Here is a 13,489-nt window from a genome sequence, read left to right as displayed (position 1 = left end):
TTTAAAGATGAATTGTTTTGAAGGTTTTGTTTTATTTTTGAATCTGACACTTAAAGTTGTTTAAACATATACAATCTGCCTGCCTAAAGTCTTACTGACTACACCTCACAGCGGGAGGCTATGCCTGTACGACAGGAGGAGGGTGGAGGCCTCAGGAGAAATTTTACTAGAGGGTTGGCAGGTAAAAAATCCAGCTAAAGTTGGAGTGAAAAATCAGGCTGTATGCCTTCATACATGCTGCTCATCCTCAAAAAGAAATTAGGGAAGAGTTCAGGAGTTGTGCTTCTGTGAGACAACTGTTGCATTAGTGTGTAATGATCATTTAACCATTGATGGAAATAAATAAGCAGAACTTAAGATTTGCAGTGCAGGCTACTTAAGTAAAATTTGAGGTACATACACGTAAATGAGTTACTTTCCATTGACTGTAAATATTCTAATGTGTTATTTCATACTCTACTTTACAAGCAATTGTTTCGCTTTTTACCCAACAGCTTCCTTTAATCAACAGGGTTTTACATACATACATACATACATAGATTGTACACTCAGAACATATCCTGATTAAATGTCATACATTGATATACATGTAAACACTTACATGGGGCCATTTTTTTAACTTTGACTTGGATACTTCCAGACCATTTTGTTAAAAAAACACACTTTTTTTTTACTGTGGCATTGTTTCAAAGTTTTTTTTAATAGCAACATTGGTGCTTATATTGAAAGATTGTGTTTCAATTATTAATATGTATCTTGTGTTTTACTGGATTGCAGTATAACTGACGTTTCTGTGTAATTCAGTTCTCTAACTGTTCAATGTCTTCATCCTTAAGGATGTCTTTTCAGATTGATGGGAACTCTCTCCGTAGATCAATGAACGGGCTTGTATTTATTTGTCTCTCCCGCAGCTGAAGCATTCTCAGCCGTGGTCCTTGGGGACTTTCCTCTAATGTTGCATGAGGAGGGAAACTGAAACCAGGTTCTGATGGAGGACGCCCGGTCCCCTGGCTCTCACTCCGGGTGTGACCTGTAATCCCATCAGAGCTAGTGTGTCCATACTGGGAAAATAAACAGCACAGAGACCGATCCTACAGCCAAGCTCTCATCTTCTGATCAAACTTTTTTACATTTATTTTTTTACAGCACATGTTCACTCTCAGACAGAGACATTATATCCTGTAACCTACATGGCTGGAGATCTTAGACTCAGCTATAGTCCTTCGTTACAATGTGAAAGACCCGATCCCACCGGATACATCTTGACTCAGTTTAAACAAAAGCTTCAAAAGACAGAAACTTTCATGGAGTCATCCCGTGGAATGTCAAACATCAGACTGAAATATCAAATACATGGAAACATCAGGAAAGTTGTGGTTTTGAGTTAATGCCTTCCGTGTTTCACAAAAAGCTGGATCTATGTGCAGAGTAGAGATGACATCTTACAAAGCTGTATGTGCACATGTGTTTCCAGTTCTTCTGTGGTGAATATCAAAAAATAGAAGAGATACTTTAAAAAGGCTTTTTAGACAGTCAATTTCTATTGGACATAATGCATGCTGAGATTCATTACCTGCATGTTGTGCATCATGTGAACTCCTCTTTGAACTATTAATAGCATCCCTTTAATTTTGACGTCCCTGCAGCTACAATCAGGAGGAAAATCAAACACACACTCTGTGAGGTTCATTTGTGGGTTTGTGGGCGCCGTGGTGAGGAAGTGGGCCTGTCTGAAGAAACTGGATTCAATCTCACTGGTATTCAGCGGTTTGATGTTAGTTTGGGGGGTCCAAGATGAGGTTGAGTAGTTGGAGGGATTTCAAAAGGGACAAGAAAGCTTCTTTTTTTTTTTTCATTTCAGTGATTGGGGCAAAAGGGAGATATAAAAAAAAAAACAGAGTGGTGGGGCTGGAGCTTATATGAGTGGGGAACTTTTCTTGTCCTTTCAAATTTTAACAACTGCCATTGTTTTCACCAGTGCAAAGAAACACAAAAAGGGCTTCTGAGGTGGGATGAATGCCATGCAAGCCCTGCAGAAAGCAGCATTTGATTGAAGAAGAATAAGGGCCACAGGGACATCCCCGTCTGCCTGGTTTCTTCTACTGGCTCTTAAGCCTTTCTTTAAAAGGTTAATAAAGGGCCTAGTCAAGAGAAACAAAGCAGAGAGGGAACTCATGGGGTGTCCCTGCATCAAAAAAAGATCACCAAACATGCAGCGGAAATGATGTTTTTCTCTTGCTAAACATTTCTCCTGACCATGCAAAGACAGTTGGGTTAACTCAGGATGCAGGACAACTTCGCCTTTTGGGAATTTATTCAAAAGCAATCTTCTTTTTTGGTGTTATTCTGGCTTGACACCAACATGTGTTGTTTTCAGCTGCGTTAGGAGTTTCTCTTCAAACGTTGTGTGTTGAATATCTTACAATAAAAACGCTTGCCTTTGAATTTCAGCACCAGAGTTGGACACGTACTTTAAGATCATTTTGATATTAAACAGTGGTCGCTGTGCGGCTCCAACAGCTGTGCGTTGGTTCTAAAATGGAACTTTTGGTCAGCGCCCTGGCACCAGACGGCACTCGGGTTTGAGAGCCAAAAATTTGAATAACAAGTGTTCGGGAATGGCCAACTGTTTGGAGTCCTCACAAGGTCAGAGCGGAACAATGGAGGCTGTTTCTCGTGGTGAACACCCGGCTCGCACTCGACTAAATTCAAATCGTCTGGAGTCTGATTGCAAATTTAAAAAACACAGATGGAACAGTCACAAATGGACGAGTGCTGTGACAATGGTGCAAAACACAGCTCCCTGCTGCTGAAGCTATCCCGTCTCTTTCTTCCTTCACCTGCTTCTGTCCCACTTTCTACGCCCAGCACAGTTACGGCAGATGGCTGTCCAACATGAGTCTGGTTCTGATCATGGCAGTTTCTGCTTTCCACTGTTACTTTGCTAAATCTTGTCAAAGGCTGTGCTCATGGTGGATCAATGCTGCGTCTTTGTGTGTAAAGAATTCAGTCCTGCTCTTTTTGTAACATGTCTAGAGTTAATATTTGATAAGTATTGGTGCTTTACAATTAAAGATTCATTGATTGTTTGATTTTACCGGGTCAATGTATTACTACTATAATCAGCAGAAGTCACACAATGAACTCAGCACACAAGAAACACATGCTCCCAAAACTAACCACGCCCATTAGCGCGTCACTGGCAGGCACGCTGCATTCAAGGACCTCCCAGGAGGCGTGACCACCATGGAAGCTTATAAATGTCCCCTCGCGAAAATCACCTCATTTAAGATTCAGTTATGCACCTACAGAGGTCTGGTGCTCTTCTTTTTTCGTATATTTAAAAAAAAAAAAAAAATACCACATGGACTTTACATTGGAGATCCGTTGCATTTCTTCATAGTTTTTAGTCGTTCCTTTAAAAAAAAAAAAATTGAATCATGGTGAATAATAACGTCAAGAAGATAGTTGTCTCTGTAGTCAGCACAGCGTGTCTGTGTCTGCTGCTGCTCCTCGTCGCGGTGCAGCATCACGGGGTTCAGGTGGATGGGGAGGCGAACGCGGGGGACACCGGGGTGCGCGCTCTCGACGCAGAGCCAGGCAGCGCGCCCGCGAAGAGAGGATTCTCCGCGTACTTGACCAAACTGACCCGGGGACGGAGGGATGTGGAGAAGCCCGCCCGCTCCTCGGCGGCCGCTGCTGATCCGCAGCCAGCTGAGGACATCAGCGCGGATGACATCTTCATCGCCGTGAAGACCACCAAGAAGTTCCACCAGTCCAGGCTCAATCTGCTGCTGGACACATGGATCTCAAGAAGCATGCAACAGGTAATGGGAAAATCAATACTAATTATATGTCTTTATTTATGTTTTTTAATGATCAAATTAAGTTTTTTTTATTTTTTTTATAGAAAGTTCCAAATGATTTAACTTCATAGTTGCTGGGCCTCTCCTGCAGATAGAAACAGTAAGCCAGTGTGCACATGCAGGTGATGCCTGTTTGATGGCTGCTTACAGTGCTGCATTGTTCCCCCTGTCACCAGCTGACACAGTGGAATACCCACAAAACCCCTGTAAACCGTGCTGAGTTTCTTCAGCTCTGTCACTTTTTTTTTTATTCTCCATTGAGTGATGCCCCTGAGAACGGAGGGAGCAGTTCCAGGACTCCCTCTTCTTCAGCCCCCCCCCCCCTTTCTCCCCTCTCCTCTATTATGCCTCCTCTTTTTGGGTGTCCATGTGAATGCCCCCGGTGCAATGGATGCTTCACAGCGGCGACTCCAACGCTGTCCCCCTTCCAAGGGGCTAACAAAGCGTCTTTCTGAAGGGGGGAAAGAAAAGCCTTTTCCCAGCCCCTTGTCTTCCCCCTCTCTCCATGGGAACATGGGGAGCTGAGTCTGGGTCAAGCCCACTGGAGGGATGGGAAAATGGGGGGCTTCGTTGAGGGGATGCATGGGGACAAAGGGGTGCATCTATAGGCTAGTTTGTGCACGCTGAGTGTGAAAATGTTGCCCTGAGAACCAAGCGCCTTTAGAGGGCTCACAAAGACATGCACGGTTTAAAAAAAAGTTGCCAGTCAAAGTAATTTTATCCTGCACTCAGAGGTATCATATGCTTTTTAAAATGTCCTTTTCATTTGCCTTGAGTGCTGCCACACACTGGTTTTATCTTTCAAAACCAGGAGAGTTTGTGGAGAGGTTTCTCCTCCCTGTTGTGATTTGGTTGTCAGGAAGTTATTCTGTATTAAGTTATAATCCTAACCGTGCTCTTAACATCTGCTTATGTGTGAACTTAAGAACTTGAAGTTATTATTTGTGGTAATGGCTGCTCTGGATGATGTTAGTTAACCCATCCGACAGCGTAAACAGGGCTCCAGGCAGCAGGCAGCTGGTGGGTGCCTGCATGGACAAAAAGCACAGACTGAGCTCACAATGAGAGAGGGAGTTCCCGGAGGAAGGGTGACAGGTGGTCAGGAGAGATGGAACAAAGGACGGCCTTAATGCTAGCCATATGATGCTCCCAGTTCCCATCATGTACATATGGCCATCCTCTGTGTTCAGGTTTGATTCCCACGCTCAGCTGATGAACATCTGTGCAGTTTTTTGCCTTTTTTTGTTTTTGTTTTTGCTGCAGACATCAGGGACAAAAGTCCTGCAAAACACAATGCAGGAGATATTTTATTACTACATTTTCTTCTCACAGATCTCATCACTCTTGTGCAGATAGAGCTGCTTTCTGCTGCAGTTTACATGAGAACAGACAGAGGGTAGATTATCTGTGAGATTGCTGTGTTGACACAATAGCCGGTGGCCTTCTTAATCTTTGAGCCCATTCAGGGCACAAATAGCTTTTTTTTGCGCATGACATTAACCCCCCCCAGTGTTGGGACTTTTGCACTTTGTGGCTAATAAATGACAGTATTAGTCGATCACAGTAATCTATATATTACCCGTACACAACCATTTCATATACAGGCCTTCTTCATGTTTTCTTTTATTTCCCCATGAGTTGCCCTAGAACAATATTGTTTCTTGCCATAAAACAATGGAACAAAATGCTTAACAATGCTTCCTGTTCGAAAGATCAGGGGCAAATGGATTTATAAAAATTGCCCGTAGTTGCTGAGTAAGAATACATTTGCAGCTGGTACCATCCAGATGATAATTAGACAGTTCTCCAACAATAAGTTTAGTCAGAACACTTGGCGCTGTACATGTGGTGATCATATAACTCCCATAAGATGATGATGTAATTTGGCTTGATAAAAAGGTGCTGAAAAGGCTTTGAATTTCTAGCACAGAGGGGGAAGGACTCAGGGTGGATGTGTTTGATGGAGGGAGGGGGGGCCCTGATGCCCTTCCTTCCCGTGGAGATGGAGACAGCCAGCCAGGCACCACGTTCAGCTCAGACAGGGCCGTGCCAGGCCTTCCTGTGGTCAGGAGTTCAGCGCCCCACCTCACTCCCTCTGTTTGCTCTCATCTCCCTGCGCCCCTCACACTCTGCCCCCTTGCCTCTTATCTCTGCTTCACACACTGCACTCTTTTTCTTTTTTTTCTTTTTTGTTTGGACACGTATTCAATGAAAGTAACTGTCCTTTAAAGTTTCAGTTAAGAAACAATGAGAGAGAAAAAAAAAACTTCCCCGGGAGGTTTCTCTTTAGTTAACTCCTGCAGCTGTATGCAAATGCAGGCAAACATATTTAGAATTTACCCAGTGGAGACTTTACCCAGCATGAAAACTCACAGCATTGTTCCATTCATGGGGCTCCGGCCGGAGGCGGAGAGGGGGGGGGGGGGGGGGCAGGATAGAGGGTGAAGAGGGGGTGAATGGCCACACACGGTTCCCGATTTACTAATCAGCAGTGAGATTCCTCCCCTCCTTTCCTCCCCCCCCTCTCTCTGTCAGTGCCCTGGCAGCTCTGGCAGCTGCCTCAGTGATTAGGCTGTCTATTCAACAGGCTTTAAAGCAAACAGCGCCAGCCTCTGATCCCTTCACCGGCTAAAACTACCACCCTGCCTTAAACAAATACAGGCTCATGGCATCAGCGCCGAGCAGCATCTGCTCAGAGTTTGTTCCACAAACAGTTCAGTGGTGAAAAAAAGAACACTGGAGCGGAAAGAACGTCTATAGATGCAACAGCACAAATGCAGTCACCCAGCAGCCGGCCAGAGAAGCTGCAGGAATGCGACTTTTAGTTGACAGTCGGTGAGGGTTTAGGCACCACGAGCTGGCGTGTAGAGACACGTGGCGTAGATAAGGAAGCGTGAAGTGCGGCAGGTGCTGCCTCACCTGAGGTTAAGAGTAAACAGCACTGGCGGTTACAAAGCCCAGAGCCGACTTTCATCATCACCATTCAGCAGCTTGCACCTGCTCAGTGAGCGATCATAAAGAGGAGTCTAATCTTGCCTCCTGCTCTCTTTTTTTAATTTTTTTAAAGTGTGTTCCCGTAAGGTGCTCTTTGTTGTTAACTCCTTTTATGACTAACTGTTACATTTAACAAGCACCTGCAGTCTCGTGGTTTGATACCCGGGACTGTCAGTCATACAGCAGCAAGCAAACACACGCGCACAAAAAAGTTTTGTGTTGGTGGTTTGTCAGATCAGATTCAACACGTTGAAGCCCGGCAGCAGGTCCATCAGAGATCAGAGTGGGGGGGGGGGGTGGGAGGGGGAGCTCAGCCGGGGGATGGGATACATGAATGGGGTGTGTGTGGGGGCGGACAGTCTGCCTCCTGCTTTGTTCTATGTCTGGGATGCTTTGGGGCGGCGGCAGAGTTGCCATGGAGAGAGTGAGATGCAGGACAAAAGGGCTTTATTAGAGCAGGGGGTTGTTTAACCCAATGTGTTTTCCACTGCATAAAAGACATGTTGATTGATGCTAATCACACCCGACTGGAGAAAGAGGGACTTTGTACACTGTTGAATTTGATCATGTGACATGCTTCACATGATCATCCAAAATGCTTTTGGTTTCAAGGATTTCAAGTCCCAGTCCACTCATCTGTATTGTCCTTTGTGTGTTTACAGACGTACATCTTCACAGACGGAGAAGACGAAGAGCTGAAAAAGAAAATTGGTGAGTGTCCTGAATGGGAACCATTTAATAGGAACAAAAAAGCATATCGTTCGAGGGTTTATGAGCAACCACAACAAATAGCTTTGAGCTGTTTTCCCTCCATGTGGGGTGATAAAAATATACAGAGCCTCCAGTGATGGTGTCATCTTTTCCTAAAAATCTTTATGTTCTGTTCACTGTTGCTACAGGGAGTCATGCAATCAACACCAACTGCTCTGCAGCTCACAGCAGACAGGCTCTGTCGTGCAAGATGGCGGTGGAATATGACAAGTTCATCGAGTCGGGCAAAAAGTAAGGATTGCAGAGACTTGGAATATATCAAGATTTTTTTCATTAGTGAAATCCAAAATCTAATAATTCTCCTTTTGTCTGCTGCTCAGGTGGTTCTGTCATGTGGATGATGACAACTATGTGAATGTTCCCACACTGGTGAAGTTCCTGTCCCAGTACCCCCACACCCAGGACATGTACCTGGGTAAACCCAGTCTGGATCGGCCCATCGAGGCCACAGAGAGGCTGGGCGACAATAAGATGGTACGAAGAAGAGTCTCTTACTTTCTGTGCCTCGAAGTTTAAGGATCGGCACAGGTCATTTACCCGATTCTTCTGTATAATGACAAACTCTGTCGCTGTCCTTTTTAGAAACCGGTCAACTTCTGGTTTGCTACTGGAGGAGCCGGCTTCTGTGTGAGCCGGGGTCTGGCACTGAAGATGAGCCCATGGGCCAGGTGAGATACGGATACAGATACACTTGCACAATTCTTTTTCAATATCAAAAAATAAAACCCATTTCCAAGTTTTACAAAATTATTTTAGTTTAAAGACAATAGGAGCAAAAATCCTACATCAGAATAAAAAAAGCAGTTCATAGCTTTAAACACTGACCTTGCATTGTGTGTCTTCTTTTTTTGAATCTTTCTAGTGGCGGCCACTTCATGAACACAGCCGAGAAGATCCGCCTGCCCGACGACTGTACCATCGGCTACATCATCGAGTCGGTTCTGGGGGTCCCTCTGACCCGCAGCAACCTGTTCCACTCTCACCTGGAGAACCTGCAACTTGTGTCCAGATCTGAGATGCACAAGCAGGTAAAAGAGTTACAGCTGTTATTACACACATGTACACTTCAAGGTGCCATAAATCAGTATGAGAGTGTTTTCTCCCTTTTGCTTATGTTTTTTTTTTTTTTTTGCTGTTTTCCTTCAGATCACTCTCAGTTATGGGATGTTTGAAAACAAGAGCAACATCATTAATTTGAAAGGAGCTTTTCCTGTGGAGGAGGATCCATCGAGGTGAGGGATCGCTTTTGCATTTAATGACTGGCTTCATATCAGTTTTCAAAGCTTTTCAGAAAAAAACTCTAACCTGCACCCTCCTATCTGTCTTCCAGGTTCAAGTCTGTGCACTGTCTACTGTACCCAGACACCCCGTGGTGTCCCCCTCAGGTTGCCTTCTAGGACGACCGCTCCTTTCTCATCCTCGTCCCCGTCATGCCTCGGTATCTGAAAGGCTTGTGGGGACCAGTGTTTGGTATTAGACCGCATTGCTGCTGTTTTCTTGCTACAGTGGCGTGCGGTCTTTAATAGTTTTACTGGGCTGCTGTGCGGCCCGCCTCGGGACTTTACCTTCCTGCACCGAACCAGGACCTTGTTCCGCCTGTAATGCACGGGCGGAGGACTCCAGGTCTTGGCAGGAATTAGCTTTCAGCGTTAAGCTTTGCAGGCAATCAGTTGAGCTTTGTGATATATATGTTGCTTGTAAATGAATCTGCAATTCTCATAGAATGTATTGACATATTTCCAAGCCTTTTTGCCAGCTTCATTAACACTTGTATGTTTTATTTTTGCTTTTTAAAAACAAAGGTCTTTGTTTGTAGGCTTTTATCATATTATTGGCTTTTTTCATGCCTTTTTGTTAAGGTCTTTTAACTTTGACGACTCCGGACAAACTCTATGATGAAGATGTTTTGTACTTTTCAGTTAACAGTGTTTATTTCTTACACAACCTGAGCTGGCATTTGGCAATTTTCCAAATGCATCCTTCCTTTGAATGACCTAATCTGAAGTATATCAGGACAAAGCACTTTTCCCTGTATGTCAGCTTTTTTTTCTTAAAAAGAACTGACCTTATTAACGTCCTTTAATGACATGCTTCAGATTTGTGTCCATACTGACAAAAAGAAAGAAAAATAACCCCTCAAAATCTCAAAATCCAGTTATTCTTATGTATTTAATGACTCCTTGCATTTGTAACAATCAGGGAAAATAAGGAGTGGAGGAGATTTTGATTTGGGGTTACAATCAGATCTTGAATTGCTTTGATTTATTTTTTAGGTTTGTTTAATAATTGCACAGCAGAGTTTCAAATATTTGACTGATATTTGCTCCTGGAAAGACGCTCACCTCATGGGGTTCAACAGTAGAGAAAAAGTGACTTTTGTATTGGTAAATGGCATCTAAATTATAACCCCACATTTAATCCCAGCCACAGTCTATAAGAGTTTGCACAATAGACTGTCTTCTCTGTCATTAACCTGAATGTTGTTTATTTACACAAAATACTGGCTGGTTACTGTTGAGGCCGATGAGGTGAGAACTTAACAAGAGCAACATCAGTGTTTGCACATGGAGGTGTTTGCTCCCTCTGTGTCATCTTTACCCATATTGGGTTACTCTTTACATTTTAACCACAGTACTGTGTACTGTGCCTCTGTTTCAATTAGTCGTGAATGTGTAATGAATAGAATGTAACTCCCCTGTTGTGGTTGACACATGCTTTTAATGACCTGAACATGATTTTGTACTGCTTTGAACTGTCTCAATGACTGCGCTGTTTTTTTTTCTTCTCCAGTATCTGGAGGGTTTGAACAGTTCATCCCCAATATTGGCTTCTCAGGGATTATGAGTTGATCCTGGTATTAAATCTATTGGACCCGTGGTGGGACCTGAAAGTTTGAATAAAAAATGCATAACCACTGAGAAACTCAACACTTGTGTTCCTGTTTTTATTTTCCTATATCTAACACAATTTCGTAAACCATCGTCTGTTCAATTTACAAAGATATATTGAGATGTAAGATTAAACCTAAGCCCTTAAAGTCACAGTCCGTCTAAAACTAACAACAATATATATATATACATTTATTATCAGAAGAATGGTCATTCCCTCTCGTTGAGAACTTTCACGTCTGCTTTATAGAAATCTTGAAAAATGAAAAGCTCGCCTGGATTTGTCCATAGATAAGGATTACTAAGGTTTTGTCAGACTTCCTGTACAAGACTTGATGCTAAAACATGTCAAAGTGTGATTTTAAAGGTCATGTGACCATGCTGTGAAAATAAAGGCATTTCAATTGTTTAAAGAGACTAGCTGCCGTAGAGTTCTTCCTGCTTTTTATGTATATTTAAAATCAATGGTTGAAAGCACGAGATAGACTTCACATCAAATACTGTAATTAAAAATAATAAGGTTCTTGGGGATGTATTGTGCTGCAGTGGTTAGTGCTGTTGCCTCACAGCGAGGAAGGTCCTGGTTCAAATCCCCCTTAGACAGTCTCTCTGTGTGGAGCGTGGGTTCTCTCCGGGTCCTCCGGCTTCCTCCCAGTCAAAATATATGCTCGTTAGGTTAATTCGTGACTCTGCATTGTAGGTGTGAATGTAAGTGTGGCTGGTCGTCTGTACCTTTATGTCAGTCAGCCCTGTGACTGACGAACAGGTCGAACAGTCCAGGGTGAACCTCGCCTCTCGCCCAATGACAGTGATCAGCTCCAGCCCCCTGCAGCCCCTAACTGAAAAAGCGGTATAGATAGCAGATTGAAGGGTTGAAGGTACCTGGACTTTATAGAAAAAAATAAAATAACTAAAATTGTAGTTATTCATAATTCATTTTTGAAAGCTATGATAAGCTTATTAAAAAAAAAACAGCAGCTAAAACATTTATGCATTCTACTTACACGACACATCAGTCCATTAAGTCTTTACAGCCTTTAAGCAACCAAGATAAAGTCGAATACTTTTGGACTTTTACTTACTTGGAGTTTATGATGAATCGTGCCACCTGGAGAACTACCAAAATGAGAAACAAGATTTTCATGTGACAGAGGAGAGGTCATTTTGGGGGTGAATATATTGAGAATTATAGCTCTAAAACAGCAAACTTTTTATACCTTTATCCTCTCAAGAAAATGAAAAACCTGCCAAAAAACAAATTTACTGTAAATATCTTGAACTATCAGCTTCATGCACACTTTTAATAAACGTCATCAGCCTTCCTGAACACATGCTGGCTGAACTCTTGCAGACACAGAGCTGAAAATCCATCACTGCAGCCATGCATGGGAGACAAATTACTTAGAGCAAACATCCCCACCACAAACCATAATCACTGCTTTGCCTTCTAGAAATGTATAGTGGGAAAAACAAAATGGCACTCTTTAATGTGTCTAAATCTTCCGTTCAAACAGACATCAGTCATTTGCGACGTCTTTCTTCTCTCCGTTGACTCATAAAGTTTGGAATAAATCTGTGCAGAAGTTTCAAATCACACACTGGTGTATAAAAGAACAATCAAAAACAGTTTGACTGAACGTTATGATCATTGTTTATAAGCCTGACGTGGCTTGCTAAGCGGAGGAAGAGAGCGAGATCCCTCAGCTGGCACTGCACCCATGGGAAAAAGGGGGCATGTGGCTTAAGTTGAAAACTCTTGTATTATTACAGTGGCAAGCTGTGAATGTGCAAACAGTAATCGGCTCAGCAGCATTTTGATCTATCTCTACAAGAAAAAGGAAAGTTTATGCATCAATAAACCATTAGAGTGTCGGTCTAATCTGTCTCTACACGTCTTAAAGTCAAGAACTGTCACTCTGGAGGGACATCTTAAGTTATAAGTGTAAGAACTATAATGGTGTGCTTTCATTAAAGCTTATGTAATTAATTAAGAAGGCACATAAGAATTAGATTGAAGTAAAGACATCAGAAGTCCTTTACACACACATCAACATGTAACATCAATAATCAGCTTTGAATGAATTGGCAGTAGATGCTTGTGTGTCCTGTGGTGGGTTTTCCTCTGTTTATTTTCCCTCAAAGTTTGCTATTGCAATTATGTCTATTACCATACCAGCGTCTGCGGAATAATAAATACAGTCAGACTGAGCTCTTTTAAGTGTACGCTCTCAGCATTACAATTTACACTCGGAGCAGAGGCCAACTTTTCACACGGGGACACGGTTTGGAAGGCAGACAGAGCTTTGGGAACCACTTAAGACACCGAGTGAGGCTGTGCCAGGAGCGCATTAGAGTGAGAGGTATTCTCAAGTATTAGTTCCTACTATTGTTACTTAAACCTTAAGTACACGAGCGTGAGTTTGTTCAGTCTGTAAATATCCATGTGCACCTGCAACCAGCTGAGAATCTGGATCTGAACCTATCACAAAACAACACATGCTTTTTTTAAGTCACTATTTTGTACATCACTTGAATTAATAAGATATCATTTGTTCATTTTTATGGTTGTGCAGTCCGAGTGCTAAACTAAGCTAAGCTAACAAGAAGCTAGCTTAAGCTTGATCTAAACAGACATACATGATGAAAGTGATGCCTACATGATGAAGATTGCGTCTCTTAAATGAATTACATAAATCTTTCACAACCTTTACATAAAAAGGGATTTCAGTTGCTCTGCTGCTTTGAATCGCACGATTTCCACATCCTCAGTATCCCAGTTGAAATGATAAGTCAGCTGGAACATCTCCAAACGTCTGTCAAGCTGTTTTGCATATGTATGTTGTGGCAGCAGCAGGTGAGAGATTACAAGAACATAAACATCTAACTGCAGTCTGCTGGGCCGGCCACCAACTGTCAGTGAACTGTGCGGAAATCTGACTGGAGGCTGTTACTGTGGCTGATTATCTTACA

General features: G+C 42.8%; 2 protein-coding genes across 2 annotated transcripts in view; one reads left to right on the top strand and one right to left on the bottom strand.

Annotated features, from left to right (window-relative positions):
• Nucleotides 1-13,489, bottom strand: part of gpatch8 (G patch domain containing 8) — a 197,666-nt gene that overhangs the window by 79,833 nt on the left and 104,344 nt on the right. The gene's annotated exons all lie outside the window — the stretch shown is intronic.
• Nucleotides 3,303-10,558, top strand: lfng (LFNG O-fucosylpeptide 3-beta-N-acetylglucosaminyltransferase). The gene is made up of 8 exons (XM_061026240.1): nt 3,303-3,827; nt 7,523-7,571; nt 7,760-7,862; nt 7,952-8,105; nt 8,214-8,299; nt 8,494-8,659; nt 8,778-8,863; nt 8,962-10,558. The coding sequence occupies exons 1-8, from the start codon at nt 3,441-3,443 to the stop codon at nt 9,026-9,028; spliced, it is 1,098 nt and encodes a 365-aa protein (XP_060882223.1). The 5' UTR covers nt 3,303-3,440; the 3' UTR covers nt 9,029-10,558.

The sequence above is a fragment of the Labrus mixtus genome, chromosome 20 (assembly GCF_963584025.1).
Source record: "Labrus mixtus chromosome 20, fLabMix1.1, whole genome shotgun sequence".
Lineage (NCBI taxonomy): Eukaryota > Metazoa > Chordata > Actinopteri > Labriformes > Labridae > Labrus > Labrus mixtus.
The sequence above is the reverse complement of the archived record's forward strand: the minus strand, read 5'-3'. Positions and strand labels throughout refer to the sequence as shown.

What these genes read in the sequence shown, in the direction of transcription:
- lfng (XM_061026240.1), top strand. Translation starts at nt 3,441, where the DNA reads ATGGTGAATAATAACGTCAAGAAGATAGTTGTCTCTGTAGTCAGCACA. An exon ending in GGCTGGGCGACAATAAGATG is followed by an intron (nt 8,106 to 8,213) that starts GTACGAAGAAGA and finishes TGTCCTTTTTAG; the next exon opens with AAACCGGTCAACTTCTGGTT. An exon ending in GTGGAGGAGGATCCATCGAG is followed by an intron (nt 8,864 to 8,961) that starts GTGAGGGATCGC and finishes TCTGTCTTCCAG; the next exon opens with GTTCAAGTCTGTGCACTGTC.